Source organism: Crocuta crocuta, unplaced genomic scaffold, assembly GCF_008692635.1.
Source record: "Crocuta crocuta isolate KB4526 unplaced genomic scaffold, BGI_CrCroc_1.0 scaffold147, whole genome shotgun sequence".
NCBI lineage: Eukaryota > Metazoa > Chordata > Mammalia > Carnivora > Hyaenidae > Crocuta > Crocuta crocuta.
In genome coordinates this window covers 5,897,869-5,916,681 of record NW_027532594.1, presented here as the reverse complement: position 1 = coordinate 5,916,681, position 18,813 = coordinate 5,897,869, and the positions used below count along the sequence as shown (strand labels likewise).

General features: G+C 44.3%; 1 protein-coding gene and 1 long non-coding RNA gene across 2 annotated transcripts in view; one reads left to right on the top strand and one right to left on the bottom strand.

Moving 5' to 3' along the window:
- Nucleotides 1-1,134: 1,134 nt before the first annotated feature.
- Nucleotides 1,135-2,275, bottom strand: GPR6 (G protein-coupled receptor 6). Its single transcript, XM_077780078.1, has one exon. It carries the CDS (start codon nucleotides 2,273-2,275, stop codon nucleotides 1,187-1,189), a length of 1,089 nt encoding a protein of 362 aa, XP_077636204.1. The 3' UTR covers nucleotides 1,135-1,186.
- An 835-nt stretch (nucleotides 2,276-3,110) lies between these two features.
- The window catches only part of LOC144244709 (uncharacterized), a 50,557-nt gene continuing 34,854 nt past the window's right edge, over nucleotides 3,111-18,813 (top strand). Inside the window, exons 1-2 of the long non-coding RNA XR_013339030.1 lie at nucleotides 3,111-3,223; nucleotides 6,721-6,827. This is a non-coding gene — a long non-coding RNA (uncharacterized LOC144244709). The remainder of the gene's footprint in view (nucleotides 3,224-6,720; nucleotides 6,828-18,813) is intronic.

Below are 18,813 nucleotides of genomic sequence, written 5' to 3'. Positions count from 1 at the left end.
TTTATCCTCATATTGTCCTTCAAGAAGGGGAGGGGAGGAGCCTTTAGTTATGACTCATATCCATTGGTGGAATGGGAATGTTTGGTCCCTGGGAATCTTAATGCCCTGTGTTTTGAAGATAAGAGGGGCTGCTGAGCATACCTTCACTTACCTCATGAACACAATGCATCTTGGAATCCTGTCTTTTAAGCATTTATTTCATAAGGCTGTGCAGTTTGCTACAAGAATTGGCCAGCAAAAATATACTCAGTCAATATGAATTTCAACATTTAAAATTCTTTGCAGACTAGAAAAGCTACAACTAAAAGTTGTGGTTTCAGAATTCCTAAGTGCACATGTGGTAAGAGGAAGGCATGGTTTCAGACATCCTCTGGAGTTTGCCTTCCAAACCCAGAAACCAAGGAGTAGATTAATTTGCACAGATAACACCAGTAACCCTTTAGCTAATAATCCTATGAATACTGTTATGTGAATATATTACTCCTTCTCAGCCCCCCGCCGCAAATCTGTGTTAGGTATTTCAGTGACAATTTATGAACAATGTGCAGATGCATGATTTTGTACATTAAGATTTCATAGGAGGGAGATGATACATCATAAACTTTTTAAGTAAATGTACTAACAGTTCAACTCTTAAGTAGTAATTCAATAGTCACATGCCCCAAATTACATTTTTATTATGTGTTTATTTGTGTACAAAATATGTTGTAATTTACTGATGCATGTGCAGCAAAATATTCTTTCACACACAACAAAAATACACCTTTTACTCTCCTTCCCTTGCCCCTGAAAATGGCAACACTGTTTTGGCAGTTCAGCAGCTAAAAATAAAGTGCTATAATTAAGCAGTATTGGAATGTCTTCACTTGACAAATGTGATGTACAGTTTGAGTATACAACCACATCTTAGTTTTTTCACAGAACAGGAAATTCCACATCCTGAACACCTCCAGAAGATACAAATATTTGTATATATATGTACACATGTATACACTGTATATGTAAAGTGCCAACATGCCTCTTTTTCCTTTGTGAGTTTGATGTATTTATGTTTATTCTCTCTTTCTTTCTCTTTCCAAAGCCAAATTCACACTATTGGTATCTCAATTCATCAGCAGGCACCGAGAAGCTCACGCAAGGCTGGCCTGTTGGGGGTGTGGTGTTGGTGAGAGGACAGAGGGAGCCTTCAGACCTCACTGGGGGACCTAGAACGGAAGAGCACTTTGGACTGGAAACAGCCGCAGAACAGGAGCCACAGGGCACGCTGAATCTCCTGGTTGCGGAAGGCATAGATGATAGGATTGATCATGGAGTTGTAGGTGGCGGGCAGCAAGGTGGCGTAGGTGTAGACTGCCGGGTCCTCACGGCTGCCTACCACGCAGTAGATGGCGAAGGGCAGCCAACTGGCGCCAAAAGTGCCCAGCACCACAGCCAGCGTACCCACACCCTTTCTGGTGGCTGCGAGGTGGGGCGGCGCCAGACAGTGCTGCTGCAGAGCGATCTGGTGTGCGTGGCGCCAAACCACCTGGCAGATGCGCACGTACAGGTGCAGCATGATACCAAAGACCGCAAAGAACGCGGCGGAGAGCAGCGCCACGTGGCTGCGCGTCAGCGGGCGCACCACGCTGCAGGTGGAGCGCTCTGCTAGGCAGTTCCAACCGAGCACCGGCAACAACCCGAGACCTAGGGACACCGTCCAGGTGGCGGCGAGCAGGAGGTGCACGCCCAACAGGGTCCGGCGCGAGTAGTAGGTGAGCGCGTTGTAGAGAGACAGGTAGCGGTCAACTGTGATGGCCAGCAGGCTGCTGACCGAGGCAGCGAAGGAGGCCACGAGGAAGCCTACCGTGAGCAGGCTCACCGTTTCTGAGGGCACCACGTACTGGAACACGAAGTGAAGGATCAGGCCGCAGCCCGCCAGCAGGTCGGCGGTGGCTAGGCTGCCCACCAGCACGAACATGGGCGTGCGCAGCGCCGGGGTGGACGCGATTAGCGCCACTACCAGCGCATTTTCGCCTGCAATCACCGTGCCCGACACGCACAGGAGCACGTCCCAAGGATTCACCGCCGACAGTAACAGCCCCGGAGGCCCCGCGGGCAGCTGAGAAGACAGCTCGAGGGATGCGTTAGCTGCGCCGCCACCCCCCAGCGCCGCTGCTGCAGGGGGGCCCCATTCGCCGCTGTCCGGAGCCCCTGCCGCTGTGGCCGCCGCCGCCGCTCCCTCGGCGGTCACTGCCACCACCTGGGACTCGTTGAGCGAGGAAGCGCTCGCGTTCATCGCGGCCTCACGCTGCACCCTGCGTGGAAAAGGGAGAGCAAGCGTCAGGTGTGTGGTTCACGCCGCCAGGGAACTTTCCCCAGGCGCAGGTGCCCCGCTCTTATTGCTTATCTGACCCCAGGACCCTAGAGCACAGCGAGGAAGCAGTGACAGAGAACCTAAAAATTAATAAATACCTGTTGAGTACGAAGTGAGCGTTGTGAGTGAAACGCATACAACTGCTCCACGGCTATCTGAGTTTTTGCACAGACATAAACACAGATAACATGCGCTTGCATGCACACAGATCAGTCCCGTAAGTGTGCCCGTAATTGCACGCGCACCCGTTTGCACCGAGCTACGTAGGGGTAACAGCCTTGGCGAGTCCTGCCCGGGCTCTGCGGGACCTGGTGATGAGCCTTTCCCCTAAACTAGGCGGCGGAGTCGCTGTCCGTGGTGCTGAAAGCGAAGTTTCTGAGGTCGCGGAGTCCAGCGGGCCCTGAAGGCCACGGAGATCCCTGGGAACGGGGTTTTGAGGAGGGAAGCTGGGTGCAGAGTCAAGCGTGGCCCTATTTCTTCTGCTTCAAAGACTCACCCCCCGGCCATCCTTCTCCCCTTCCCCTCTCCACACCCTCAAAGTTCCTCTCGGGAGCTGGGCTGCTCACCTGGGGAGTCAGGGCTTCAGGAAGTCGCTGATCATGAGCGCTGTTGGGGAGCGCCAAGGTGCGCTCCCCGCGCGGTCGGAGTCTATGCCTGCGGGGCGGCCGAGCCCGCGCGGAGCAGAGCGCCGGGCGCCTGTCTCTGTGCAGGCGCCGCCAAGAGTGAGAGACACGGTTAGAGCAGCGCGCCCGCGGAAAGCTGACTGGTAGGGCGCGGTGACGTCAGGCACCCGGCTCCTGGGTGCGAGCTGGCACTCATTCTCTTCCACCGCCCATCGGTACCCACCAGCCCTGTCTCTCCTCCCCCAAAGTACGTCTCCGAGGGCTCAAGGAGGGAGGAGAAGCCAGAGCGGCCGCCTCCTCTCCAGAACCTCCAGGAATGGGATAAGGGAAGAAGAAGAGGGAGACAGGGGTGANAGGTCGAAGTATGAACCCTGGAGAAGAAGGAGGTTGGGGCAGGGAGGTCTGATGGCAGAGTTGCTACCTTAAAAAAAAAAAAATACAGTACTTACTGTGTTGGGGACAGGAATGAATGAACTGGGGGTGGGGGTGAGGGATGAGCTTTTTGAGATGTTTGTGGTACAGTGTGTCAGTTGAGTAGAGCCAGGGGAGAAATGTAGAGTTGTGGGAAACAGAGAAAAGATGAACATTTGAGGGAAAACAGGTTTTTTTGGACGTTACCTGTGCAATTCCATTCTCTTTCCCTCCATCCTTTCCCATCTCTGCCACTGTCTTTCTTGAACTCTACACAGCAGGTTTCACCATGATTTCCCAGCCCAATGTTCCCCAGTTTCAGTGCTGATAGTGCCCTTGGAACTTGCTCTTCAATTAAATACCAGGTCTGTGTCTTGTTAGAAAAGAAGAAAACAGCAAAATGTGATTTACTTTCCTGGCAACAGACTTTGCCCTGTTAATTAGTACCCTATAAAACAAATTACAGGATGAAAATAGTGATAACTCAGCTGCACCAGACTTCAGTAGGCAGGAGTTTTATTTTCAGCCCAGATAAATCATCCTTTTAGTTTAAAGGTGTTTTGTTTTGTCAGTAAAACACAGGTAGTAGACTTCTTCTTTTATTCAATCAGCCAGGATCTCCGATAGTTGTACTTAGGCAAAAGCTGAAATAATTGACTCCTTCTAAAGCTCTAAAATAAATGATTGCACATTGACATGATGGCATTATACTGAGGTCATAGGCGTGCTTTTCAGGGACACATGCTTTGGGCAAAGTGAGAAAAGACATTTGTTACTGGTGCTTCCTCTATTTTTCACTGTGCATCTTCTTCCCTTTCCTGGCTTCACTTTGCCTCTAGCCCCATGGGCTCTACAAGGAGAAAACAAAATAAAACAAAATTCAGACTATCTACAGGCTGGGGTGGGAGGTAGATTTTTACCCTGGCTTTTTTCCTGTAAACATAGATCCCAAGTCCAGACTCCTCCTGGACACTCTGCCTTAATGCAACTGAACTTAACTAAAGGAAAGAAGGATAGCTATAGGACCATTCACTTCTTTGCTGGAATAGCCAATGTTGGACCACAGAATGAGTTTATACACATTTTCTCCATTTGGGAAGTTTATAAAATTTTTCAACCTCCATTTCCATGAATCCAAATTGACTAAAAGATTCTCACATAAAAGCCAAGAATGTTATTTCAGAGCTGTCAGGTGAATTGTCAAAACACGTGTAATAACATGTTAATTACAAATTTTCCAAACAATTAGATAAAGGCCCAAGGGGAGGGGAATTCTTCTTAATGTCTGAATGCCATAGTGCAGTAGAAAGTGTGAGACTGAACTTGAACAGAGATCCTGTGTTTTGAACACCCTCAGACTTTCATCATTGCCAAGAGTGGACTTTTTGGTGGTTTCAAGAGAAAGATAGCACATGTAGAATTATGTACATAAATGCTGGTTGAGGGTTCATAGGCTATTTTTTGGTCATGCTGGTCTGTGGTTACTTCTCTCAGATACTAGGCTGAACATTAGAAGTAGAAAGAACATGTTCTTTCAAGCTCCTCCTTATCTCCCCCATGCCCGCCCATCCCTTGGGAAAGAAGAAAGTTGTGTGGTTCATTGGTTATGAATGAGTATTACGTGCACTTCATTATCTATTCTGCCAACAACTCCTTGCAAGTATCTGCCCTTCCAGTAATGTGTTTAGCCTATGAACAATATGACCTTTTCCACTCTCAGCCTAGTTTATGGGAGGAGATTGATACCTGACCCAGGGCGAGATAAGACTAGCCATCCTTTGCTGGACCAGTGACCAGACTCCTCGTCTTGAAAATTTGAACTAAGACACTTTGTAACAATGGTCAAGTCGGTGTTGGGCTCTGGACCTCAGAGATCATAACAAGTTAGAGCTGGAACACTCAGGCTGAGCCTTGTGTGAAATGAGTAATTGGAGGAAGCCAATCTGGATCCCTAGATTCCTTGAAATTGCTGTTTGTGTCTCTGCTACAAACTTTCCTAATCTTGAGCTACTTTGAGTGAGTTTCTATTCTGAAATCCTTGATATTTCTTGAAATATATATTCATCTACCAGCTTGTCTGGTTTGAGTTATGTTTTGGGGCATGCAAAATTTGTTTTCTGCCTTGTTATCACAGGTTGAACTTACCTTTGCCAACCCTGTGACATGGCCATCATAACCTCTGGTGCCTTTCTATTCTAGTGCTATCCAAGCACGAACATGAGAATGCTTTCCTTGTAGGAAGTTATGCCCAAAAATTACAACCTCTCAATCACAACTCTTTCTCTGGCTCCCCTGGGTATCTCTTGCCCATTTCAGCCTAAGTCAGTGGTTCCCAAACTGGCCGTGCATTAGAATTACCTAGAAAGCTTTTAAAAACTTTTTAAAACTCCTGGATCCCTCTCCCAAAGATTCTGATTCCTTTGGCCTGGAGTGAGGGCTTGGCATCAAGTTTTCTAAAGACTGTAATAGAAAGTCAGGGATGAGAACACTCACCTAAGTGATCATTCAGTCTCCTTTCTTGTCAGTTTAGCATGCAGGAAAACTCCTGGAAGAGTGGATTGGAGTTTGGAATAATTGCAACAAAGAAATTTTAACAACAATCCAGTCATTTGGTTTAATTTCAGATTTAAGGCACTAACCAGATCTCCTATGGAATCCTTTGATTTTCCACACCCACAAGAACCTCTTTTATGGCCCAAGATGAATGCTGACACTTGGTTCCCTTTTGGCTGTGATCAACTCAATGGCTCCCATCAGGGAGATCTAAACTCTGGTTGCACTGGACCCTGTTTTTCTATAACTCTCAGGATTCCTCAGCATCTGCCCCCTTCCTTGTTCTTAGGTTACAGCCATTTACCAGGTGTGTCCTCTCCTGGCCCAGGTTTTTGCAGATCAATTCAGTTTTACAACATTAAAGCTACAGTCAGGCAAGCTGTCTAAACCTTATAAACTAGGTTGGAAAGACCCATGCTAGCAATTCTGGCCAATCACTCTGGGCATCTGCAGACACCCCTACACACACACACACTCCTTCTATATGGTTCTTAGAGACAAATTGTACAGTTTTCTACTGGGAAGTATGTCTATTTGGTGATACACAGATAGTTATGCTAATAGCTTAGGAAGAGATCAGGTGTTTAGTGAGATGTATGAAGCTGTTATTAAGGAAGATGGTTGCTGAAAGAGGCAGCAATCACAAAGGGCCATTGAATAGCCTACATTGTTTGTCCTGATCCAGGATATTGGATGGAGTGTAATCCTTTTGAGATACATGCTGGGGCAGATGAATGATATTCAAAATAGCTCCATTTCTCTGCTTTCACTTGTCCCTAGGGTTTCTTCTCACCCCCAGGCATTGGAGGTGTGTCATAACGTTCAAGGAACCTACCTACTGCTTCCGTATGTCCAAACACATAAGGGATATTCCTGTTTTATTCCAGGTGAGTGGTCTTTACTCCAAAGAGCTGTTATTCTGAGAGGTCAGCATAACCTGATGTTCCTGCCAAATTTAGAAGAGGAGTGTACCACTATTATTATCATTATATGTCCATAAGATGCAGAACATTTTGCAGGGCAGTTGAAATTTTTTATTTAATTCAGTGGTGGACATTTTTTTTTTTTTGCATGAGAAACAAATGAAGAAAAATAGTAGCATTTAAAGACATATGTCTTTTTTCATAAAAAGCAAAAATAACTTTCATGGAGTTTCATGAAGATATGTATAATGTTACAATTTAGATTCAGTTAGATTTTTTAGTACTGAATTACTGAACATGAGAATGACTAAATTGGTTCTACTGGTGTTTTTGAAAGTAACACAGAAGAAATTCTTCTAATCTTCCATGTTCTACATTTTCTTACTTTAATTTTTTAAATGTTTATTCATTTTTGAGAGAGAGAGAGAGAGAAAGCGAGCATAAGTGGGGGAGTGGGGGAGGGGCAAAGAGAGAGCAGGAGACACAGAATCCGAAATAAGCTCCAGGCTGTGAGCTGTCAGCATAGAGCCCAACACAGGGCTCAAACCCCAAAACTGTGAGGTCATGACCGAAGCCAAAGTCAGAGGCTTGACCAATTGAGCCACCCAGGCATTCCTGCCCTACATTTTCAAAGTGCCGTGGACCTCACACAGCAAGTCCATACTCTTTATCTCATTTCATTTTCTGCAACAGTTACATGGGTTTTAGCATTATTTCCTTTGCAAGTAGGGCAACTGAAGTTCAGAAGGGTGAAGTGAGTTGTTCAAGGGCACACAGGACACTGGCAGGCGCATTATGTACAAGATGTCAGTAATCTCATAGGAAAGCAAAACAAACATCAATTCAATGTGTGCAGAGGTATGTAACCTACAAAACTCAAAGTGCTTTACTTGGAATAGATGTATCCAGAACGATGGGGGTTGTACTTTATAATTTTGATATTACTATGAACAGCTGTTTATAAATGGCCTTAGGATTCACGAGGATGGCCCCCTTTGCACTCCTCATCATTCCTGCCCCTCCACCTGTCTTCCTAACCCTCTCTATCTTTGTTCCCAATCATCTTACCTCCTCAAATAGCTACTTTCTCTGAAATCAACCTTGGCCTCTCAGCCATCACTTTTCCTTTCACATGTCTTCCATTTATAAGGAAAAACTCTCCCTTGAACCTACATCTCTGTCTAGCTATTGCCCTATCACTCTCTTCCCTTTCAAGCCAAACTGCACTCCCCTTTCTCGCTCATCATTTACAGCTCATTCACTCCTGCCTGGCTGTGTGCCGGTTCCTGGACTTTCAATGAAGTCACCAATAAAATCAAGTGATTGCTTTCTAATTCTTTGGGAAATTTGAAGAGGAGGACCTCAGTTAACAGATAGTAAATGAAAGGGGTCTTTACAATTAGCATTTTGATGGCTGTACAATATTACATTGAAGACATAGAGTGGCGTTTAATTTACCATTCTCCTACAGTCAGACATTTAGATTGTTTATATGTTTGCTATTGTAGATAACTCCGCAAAGATTACTTTTGTGCACGTAATTATTTTTATTGTGTATGATTATCCCGACATGAAAATTGTCAGCTGAAGGGCAGAAACATTTCATGGCTCTTGAAGTGCATTGCCAAATTGCTTTTCAAAATGACTACAATAATTTACAATGCCAATAGCACTCTGTGAGTATACCAGTCTCTCTGACTTTTATAGCACTGGGTTTTATTATTTTAAAATGTTCTTTCAATTCAAAGGGTATATGTGGTACCTCATTAATGATTTAAATTATATTTGTTTGATTTTTACTAAGGTGGACATTCGTCTCTCTTTTTTAAAAACAGTTTGAATTTTCTCTTATTTGAATAATCTATTCTTAACCTCTCTCTTTGGACTTAAATCTGGTTTTATATAGCTGATCAAGTCTACTGTAAAAGATATTCATCTTTTGCATGTCAAACTTGAGAGAAATTTTTCCTTTTTCCCCTTCAGTTTTGATTGTTCAAGAGTATTGCATTTTTATAATGTCTCACTTCTTTAGAAAACATCTCAGCTCTGGAAAGCAGACCTGAGATGTCTTAACGTCCCTGCACGCGTGCCCTGAGGAGAAGGGAAAACATCTGGGGGCAATGAGCAAGTTTTGGAGGGTCTCACAGGTCAATTGGAAGAATTTGGATCTGGTGAAAGAGGACAGGGACTCAGGGCGGATTCTGAGCAGAGAGATGATTTGCACTGATGCTTCAGAAAGACAGCAAGGAGTGGAGAGCAGGAAGTGGCTGCTTTTCTGTGACACGCTTGTGGGGACTGAGCATATAAAACAGGCCTAGTCAATGAGAGCAATCTGGAACTGATACTCCTGAGTTGCTGCTAAGATAACTCACCGCTCTGGATGCTTATCTGAAATGTAATCCCCTGATCTTTTGAGAAGGATTCTAAAACCTAGGGGAGTTGCTAAGGGAATAAAGCCCTAAGTATCATAAACAGCTGAATCCACAAAATAATTTTCCCAAAATGTCATGAGCTGAATAATCCAGCCAGCAGTATTTGAGGGTTTGGCAGGAGTGAGGAGGAAGCCAGTGTGGCTCTGGCCTCTCCCTCTCCCTCTAGACATCCCTTCTGTGTACACAAAGGATAGGCCTCACCAAGGATCTTCTTTATGCCTGAATCCTCAGGGTGTCTGTAGCCCCAAGTGTTCCTTCTACTAGGGACCCTGCCCTTTCGNTGCCAGACCGAGGCCACCAGTCCAAGGAAAGCCCCACAGTTAGAGGTGGGATGTCTCTCCGAAAGCCCTGCTTCTCCGCGAGCGCAGACGGGCTTTTCCCTAATTTTTTAAATGTTTATTTTTGAGAGAGAGAGTGCACAAGTGGGGGAAGGGGCAGAGAGAGAGGGAGACACGGAATCTGAAGCAGGCTCCAGGCTCTAGGCTGTCAGCACAGAGCCTGATGCAGGGCTCGAACCCACGAACCGTGAGATCATGACCTGAGCCAAAGTTGGACACCCAACCAACTGAGCCACCCTGGAACTCCCACCCCCGGCTTTTACTTGATGTAGATTCACATCCCCACCCTGCATCCCAAACTGACTGATGCTTCAAGCAGGAACAATTGATTTGAATGACTTGTATAACATGCTTATTTTATTAGGTNCAAGAAAAAAGGCAGTGTGTGTGTGTGTGTGTGTGTGTGTGCACGTGCATGCGTGCATGTGTGGTGCAGCTGTGTGCTACCTGTGCTTTATGTGGGTGTGTAGCGCTCATGTGTTATAGGCACATGGGTGATGCGTGCATGTTCAGGAGGTGTCTGTGTGTTCGTGTGCATTTTGTGGACGTGTTTGTTGAGCCTGTGCATCGTATAGGGTGTGNAAAAAAAAAGATAGATATCTACATATAATCATAAAGAGACATTCCTAAAATGAAAACAAACAAAAACCCAAACAGTGAATACAGAATGGACTCAGTTTTGTAAAAGACATTATGTGTGTATATATAAATACATGTATATACATGTATAAGTATATATGCTATATATCAAAATGTTAACAGTGATTACCTTTGAGTGGAGGCTATTTTGATCCTTTTAAAAAATGTGTTGTATTTAAGGCATTGGCAGAAAACATTTGCTATCTTCCAGTATATTCTCCCTTCATTCTGTAATAATGGAACCTCCTATTTTAGTTGGGCACATTGCCACCTAGAATAAAAAGCATTTCTAGGCATCACTTGCAGCTAGGTGTAGTCATTCAACTGTTCTGCCCAGTGAGATACAAATGGTTGTGTTAGATGGCATCCAAGAAAGTGTTCTTGAAAGGATGGAGTATGCCCTTTTTCTCCTTCCTCTTGCTTGCTGGCTGGAATTTGAGCAGGATGGTTTGAGGTTGAGTAGCTATCTTGGATCCTGAAATGGAAGCCATACGCCAGAAGTGTTCAAGCAACAAGAGAGAAAAAGCCTGGGTCCTTAATGATCATGGAGTCTCTATACTAGCTCTGGACACCCTATATCTTCATGACATAGAATAATTTTTCCTCTTCTGTCTTGTTTAAGTCACTACTATTTTGAGTTTTCATCACTTGGCAGCTTAGTAAAATCACAGATAATACATTTGTATATTTTTAAAGCCATGAAATACACAGGGGTATATTGAGAATTCAAGTTCAAGTCCTGTACATGAAGTAATTTTTCTTCTTGAAAACTTTTTCATTGAAACCACTTGTCCCGCATTTCACTCATATCTGCTCTCATATTCCACTCAAACGATTACAGCAAGTTGGCACTTAATGCTATGTTCAATTTTTTATAGAAAGACACACTGCCCAGTCCCTAGTCCCCAGGCTGTCTTAATTTAATGCAAAAGCCTTCACAGCTGTCCTGGGAATGAGATATTGAAGTGACTGCACTGTGATGATTTGGGGATATTTGTAGTAGCCTTTTAGATTACTGGAGACATCGTAAGTTGTGGCAAAACCAAAATTGAGATGGTCTAGGTGGCTCTTTCCCTGTCCATGTGAACTGCTTCTATCAAGACATTGAGGCTGGGGCCTGTGAGGACCAAGAAAAAAGGCAGTGTGTGTGTGTGTGTGTGTGTGTGTGCACGTGCATGCGTGCATGTGCGGTGCAGCTGTGTGCTACCTGTGCTTTATGTGGGTGTATAGCGCTCATGTGTTATCGGCACATGGGTGATGCGTGCATGTTCAGGAGGTGTCTGTGTGTTTGTGTGCGTTTTGTGGACGTGTTTGTTGAGCCTGTGCATCGTATAGGGTGTGTGCATACAGGGATGTGTACTGTACACCTGTGTCACACTGGAGTGCATGTGTGTGCACGCATATTATGTTGGTATGTGTTTGCACTTTCTGTGTGTGACCACATGCTTGCACACACACGTGTAGTGGTGTGTTATATGACAGAGGAGGTACCTGGCATTACAGTGTCCTAAAGACAATTGCAATTGCTTTAGAAGCTGTCCCGGAATCAGTGATATGGAGGAGCCCCTACTCTTCCACACCTCCTCATACATTTCTTGACCACAGGTGTTCCCATTCATTCCTAATAATCACACAATGTTTACATTACATTTACTTATCTAAACTGTAGGCAGGTACTGGCAATTCAGTTTTAAGTTGGCTTTAATTCAGCTGGTACTTTCGCTTTTGCTGCTCCAAATGACTGAAGTCATGTTTTTTAATTAAAAACTTTTCCAGGCATTTGTTTATACTGTGAAAGGAAAATTATCCTGAAACATAAGGAATACTCAATATAACAAAATAAAAGGGAGATATCAGATGAAGAAAAGCAGATGTCACTGAAACATAGTGTTGACATTTCAGCTATTCTCACACATTTGGTGTGAAAAATATTTTTTAGCATCCCACACATCACCACGATATCCCTGCAAAGAATCCATCATCTTTTGCTTTTCAGTTCACTTACTAATGTGGCTGTCACTCCTGAGCAGGTCTCGGTTCATAAGGACACTCTATAAAAGGAAAAAAAAAAAGTTTTCAGTTCACTTACTAATGTGGCTGTCACTCCTGAGCAGGTCTGGGTTCATAAGGACACTCTATAAAAGGAAAAAAAAANTGTGTGCGTTTTGTGGACGTGTTTGTTGAGCCTGTGCATCGTATAGGGTGTGTGCATACAGGGATGTGTACTGTACACCTGTGTCACACTGGAGTGCATGTGTGTGCACGCATATTATGTTGGTATGTGTTTGCACTTTCTGTGTGTGACCACATGCTTGCACACACACGTGTAGTGGTGTGTTATATGACAGAGGAGGTACCTGGCATTACAGTGTCCTAAAGACAATTGCAATTGCTTTAGAAGCTGTCCCGGAATCAGTGATATGGAGGAGCCCCTACTCTTCCACACCTCCTCATACATTTCTTGACCACAGGTGTTCCCATTCATTCCTAATAATCACACAATGTTTACATTACATTTACTTATCTAAACTGTAGGCAGGTACTGGCAATTCAGTTTTAAGTTGGCTTTAATTCAGCTGGTACTTTCGCTTTTGCTGCTCCAAATGACTGAAGTCATGTTTTTTAATTAAAAACTTTTCCAGGCATTTGTTTATACTGTGAAAGGAAAATTATCCTGAAACATAAGGAATACTCAATATAACAAAATAAAAGGGAGATATCAGATGAAGAAAAGCAGATGTCACTGAAACATAGTGTTGACATTTCAGCTATTCTCACACATTTGGTGTGAAAAATATTTTTTAGCATCCCACACATCACCACGATATCCCTGCAAAGAATCCATCATCTTTTGCTTTTCAGTTCACTTACTAATGTGGCTGTCACTCCTGAGCAGGTCTCGGTTCATAAGGACACTCTATAAAAGGAAAAAAAAAAAGAAAGAAACCATTCCTGTGGGAGTATTTGTAAATTACATCTCTATGTATGTAGAGATGCCTGACTCCTCAGGATCATATTGCCCTTCTGAAGTTTTTTCCACACACAACATGAAGGTGCCCAAGGCCTTGGGGGTCTCTGAGGAGAAAATGCCCTTGACTGACTGCATTTCTATGCTATGTTGGGGAAGGGCCAGGCCACCCCTAGGTGGTGCTGTTGAGGACTGGCTGGGAGGTACACTTGCTACATTGGAGATGAGGAGGAAGTAGGGTTGGGCAGGCTTTGGGAGAGTCTCTATGGCCTTATGTTTCTCCTGGCTGGTTTTGGCCATGTCTCAGAATGTGTCCAGACTACAGACAGGATTGATAGCTTGGGTCATTGGGCACATAACCCTATGAGGAAGACTGTTATCCACATTTTAAACAGAGGTTGAATGTCCCTGAGGTTGAACCCTTGTCCAACGTTACACAAATAGTAAGTGTCCGTGTTGGGGTTTGAATGTAGGCAGTCTGGTTTCAGAACCCTGCTTTTAACTAAAGCTTCCTTCTGAACACTTGCAACATGGACCACACAGGAGCCAGGTGGAGAGAGGGGGTTTTACTGAGGCAGAGGCTTGACACCTGTTCTGAGAGGCTTAGCTCATGAATGCACTTGGCCAACAGCCCAGCATCTTGGTGTGATGTTGCTGTTCATCTTATTAGGAAAAAATCTCATGAAGTGAAGAAAATGCTCCTTCCTTCCAGAAAGTGTTTAAAATGTTGACTTGTCACATAGGAAGAAACATGGCCCTCTAGAAAAGCTTCTCCCAGCTCCCACAGGTAATGAGAGAATCCATTAGGACGTCCTTTGGGCTCTCCTTTCAGAAGAAAAATGAGAAACTGTCTCACCTCCTCCACATGGCTAACTCTGACCACCTTTGTTCTATTCTCAACTCTGACCAAGTTCATTTTGTTCCCAACAGAATAAATCTTTTAAGATGAAAGTTAGGTTCTGCCCCTCCTCTGCTCCAAAGCCTCAGTGACTCTCATCCTGTGAGGTCTCGTGGTGGCCACATGGGCTCCAAATGGTTTGCCGCTCACTCTTCCCTCTCTGACCACAGCCACTGTTTTCCTTGCCCCTGACTCTATTGTAGTCCCTAGTCTTGTTCTTCCTCCGACACATAGACATACTCCCAACACCAGGGCCTTTGCACTGGCCATTCTCTTTGTTCCCAAAGATGTCAGGGCTATGTCCCTCACTTCCCCCAAGTCTGCTCAAAGTCACTTCCTCAATGAGACCCACTGGGACTACTGTTACTTAACATTGCAACTTGAATTCTCGCCCCTTGCTTTTCCTTTTCCTACCTTTCCCTGCTCTACCTTTTCTCCAAGGTCCTAAGAGAAGCCCTGTGTGCTCCACACAAGGAAGGCAGAGTTGGGCTGAACCATCACTGCATCTCTGCAAAAGGGAAAGACTTTATCACAGCTTCACACTGCATCTGGACACTTTTTGAAATAAATATACTGGAACAGGATGCTGCTGGAAAATGCCATTTTGTCTTATTCATGCAGACTGCCTTAAAGGAGGAAATGTGTGTCAAATGCTTAGCCCTGTGCTTGGTGCATTTTAAGTGACCCATAAAGGTTGATTGTTATCATGGCTATCTCTCTGCCTATGTATAAGGGAAACCTGGTTACTGCTGTGAGCTTTCCTCCCTGTTTTTCCAAAGCAGCTCCTTTTCTGCCTCCTCATGTTGGAGCCAAGCTGGGGCTCAGCAACCCAGTGCCATCCAGGAAGTGACCAAAGCTGAAATGCACTATGTATAAACCCACCAGTCTGCTGAAAATGCCCGGTTCTGCCGAGGGGACATGCACGGCCAGGAGCGAAGACTGAGGAAACCTATCATCTCTTTCCAAGCCCACAGGGATCATTGATAGATCACTTTCTGGTTCTGTGGCCTTCTAATAGCCTGAGGGACTGAAGGGAAATGGGGCCAATTTCTTCAGCATTCATAGATTCCGTCACTTAAAAACATCCATCACTCCAGACCGTCTCTAGATACCAGACTGAATGTCTTGGTAGTCCATCCAACTTCTTCTAGATTCTTGGTTCACATGTTGGCACAGGTTTTGCTCTGGGGTAACAGGAGTAGCAGAGGGCTCCATTTCCATGATGTTTCCTATTTATTTGCTTTAAAATCCACAAATTTATTAAAGTTTTGTAGGTTACAAGTCCCACATGGATCTCACTAGGCTAACATCAAAGAGTTGGCAGGGCTACATTCCTTTCTAGAGGCTCCAGGGGATAAATTTTTTTCCACCAGATTCTAGAGTCTCTCCCATATTTCTTGACTCCTGGACCCTCCCTCCATCTTCAAGAACAGCAGTATCTCTCATTCCTCTGACACTTCCTCTGTAGTCATGTCTCCTACTGACTATAGGTTCTCTGCTTTTAAAGATTCATATGATTAGGTGGGGCCCACCTGGATGATCCAAGATATGTTCCCAATCTCTAAGCTCTTAACTTTAATTGTATCTTCAAAGTCCCTTTTGCCATATAATATGATATATTTCCAGGTTGCAGGGATTGGGATGTGGATATCTGTGGGGGCCATTATACTGCCTACCACGACCATCAAGATTAGGATTGTCTTTGAGTTATAAAATTATCTTTATGTGCATAGAAAGCTATATACCCTGATTTACGTGCATAGAAAGCTATATAGCATGATTTTCTCCAACTATGTCCTTTTTTGTTACCCATTGATAAGTTTTTAGAATATATTGTTAATTGATTTTGTACAGAATCCTCCTATCTTCCAACTTCACATCTTCTATTAGGAGGAACATGCCACCTGACCTCCATTTATTGTTGCTGAGGTTCACCAGGGGCCCTTCTAAAATGCAAAGGTGAGAAGCTCCCTCCAGACAGTTCTGGCTGACAGGGGAGGATACTACATCATTCAGAAACAGCAAAGGGGTCTGGGGCATGCTAACCAGTTATTGCCAGGACTTGTCTGAAATGAGTGCCTTGCAGGCAGCCTTCTAGTGAAGGGCAAGTCGAAACGGGGGAAAGGCAAAATCTGCCTCGGCCCATCCACTGCTATGGTAAATAAGCATGGAGAAAAGGGACTGGTAAGTGTCTGGCTAGAAAAGTGGGTAATTTTTAATGGATCGGTCCTGAGACAGGTCTTGTGCAAGATCCGAAAGAGGGGATTTGTCCTTCAGGTGCCCAAATGGCTCAGAAATATAAACTAGTTCATTTGCCGCCTTGGGTCAGAGCAGATGCCAGATTAAGGTATTCAGGCGTGAAAGGAGCAAGAAGTAAGGTAATCCCTGGATAGAAGTGGGAAATGATGAGAAACATTAGTGAGGTATCGGAGAAGAGCAGAGACTGCAGAGGAACTGACAGGTCCCTAATGAGTCCTAGAAACCTCGCTCCTCTCTTTTTGGAACTTTGGACCAGTAGGCTGACTAAAATTCCAAGGATCATCCTCCCCATACCTCCCCATACCTCCACCACAATTTCTGAAAGAAACAGTGACTTTCAGTGACAGTGACTTTCTTGAAAGTTGATTTCAATTGTGAGCTGTACAAAGCACACCAGCTGTCTGGCAAACTCATCTATCACGACCCCAGACAACTGATGCTCCACATTTTATGTACAATGGTTCTCCCATGTTAACCATAGGCAAACCTCTTCCTAGAACTTACTTCAAATTTCATTACAATGAAGATAAGCTTCAATTTTCTTTTGAAGCTGCATTTGAGAAAGCAAAGAAAGGGTCTGGGACCATGTTGAGAAAGGACAGCTGGTATCCAGACAAGCAAAGATGATTAAATTATCACAACCGGGGGTGCCTAGGGGGCTCAGTTGGTTAAGCATCTGACTTTGGCTCAGGTCATGATCTCCTGGTCCATGAGTTTGAGCCCCGCATTGGGCTCTGTGCTGATAGCTCAGAGTCTGAAGCCTGCTTCAGATTCTGTGTCTCGCTCTCTCTCTGCCCCTCCCCTGCTTGTGTTTTCTCTCTCACTCTCTCTCTCAAAAATTAATTAATTAATTAAAAAAACACTATCATAACCAGAGACAAATGCTGAGAGTAACATAGCTGGGACTCCAGTGGAAGAGCAAATATCCTCTTCCACCAGACTGTCTGGGGCTTCCTCTCATGGCAACAGTCACTTATGAAAATGACCTGGAACTCATCAAGAGAAAGTTAATTTGGGCACTTTTTTTAAAAATAAGGCTGGAGAGTGTGCTATGTATTTTAGAACTTCCTATAAATATGGTTCATGTAAAAGTACCTTAGAGTTGAAGCTACTGAGAAACTCAGCTACCTAAGGATGACACATTTCCTGGGAGCACCTGAGGGCAAAGATTTTTCTGTTTCGTGGGAAGTAGCAGTGAGCAAGGGGTTCATACAAGTGTGGCTGTTGAAGCCAGCAGCATCATATAACCCCTGAATGGCTCTCTGAAGTGTATCTGAAGATATTCTCAGGCTACAGAGGTTTTGCCATGCATCAGAGGCTAAAAATATGGGAACTGACCTTGACTGACTCCTCTCTTCATTCATTTTATTTTGTATCATCTCATTGCATCCTATCTCACTCCTTCTCATTAACTGATTAATTAATTAATCCATCCAATGTTGAATGCCTGTACTGCATGCCATGTACTATTCTAGTGCTGGGGATATATTAAAAAAATATCAAATCCCTCAATTTTTTATATCCTAGTGAGGGAAGATAGACAATACACAAAATTCATAGGTAAGAAAGTGATAGTCCAGAAAGTGATAAATTCTATGATGAAAAACATAACAGAGAAAAAGAGGGTACTCAGCTTCCCATTTTAAATAGGGTGATCAGGTAAGCTCATTAAGAAAGTAACTTTTGAGCAAAAATTTAAGAGATGAAGTAGGGAGCAACTATCTTAAAGAAGAATATTCCAGAGAATAGTAATTGCAAAGGCCCTGAGGCAGGGCCATTCTTGGTATGTCGAGGAGAGCAAAGAAGCCAGTAAGGCTAGAGAACAGAGGGAGAGAAGAGGAAAAGGTCAGAGATTGAGGGGCAGGCTGGATTGGGACACATAGCCATTAGGAAGACTTTGGCTTCACCATCTGGGAGATAGGGAGCCCTTGGAAGGTTTTGAAAGAGAAGAGTTGAACTTGTATATTAACAGGGCTACTCTGGCTTCTGTATTGAGAAGCAAAGTGTAGAAGCAGAAAGATGGGTTAAGAGATTCTTGCAATAATCTCGGCAAAATGTTAGGCATGTAGACTAGGCTGATCGCAGTGGTCCAGGGGACTGAGATGTAGGAGGAAGTGACAACAGAACTGGTTACACGTGTTATGAGAGAAAAGCAGAGATGTCAAGGATGACTCAAGGCATCTGGAAGGATGGGTGAAGCAAAAGATGATGAGTTCAGTCTAGGATGTGGCAACATTAGGATGCTTGTTAGAAATCCGTATGCAGTTGTTGAGCAAGAGTGGAATTTACAAATTTGGGGTTTAGGAATGGAATCTGGCCTGGGGATATTCATTTGGGAGTCACCGCTTGCAGATAGTATTTAAGGCCACAGGACCAGATGGGATCCTAGGTGGAGATAGAGGAGAGAGAGGGTGTG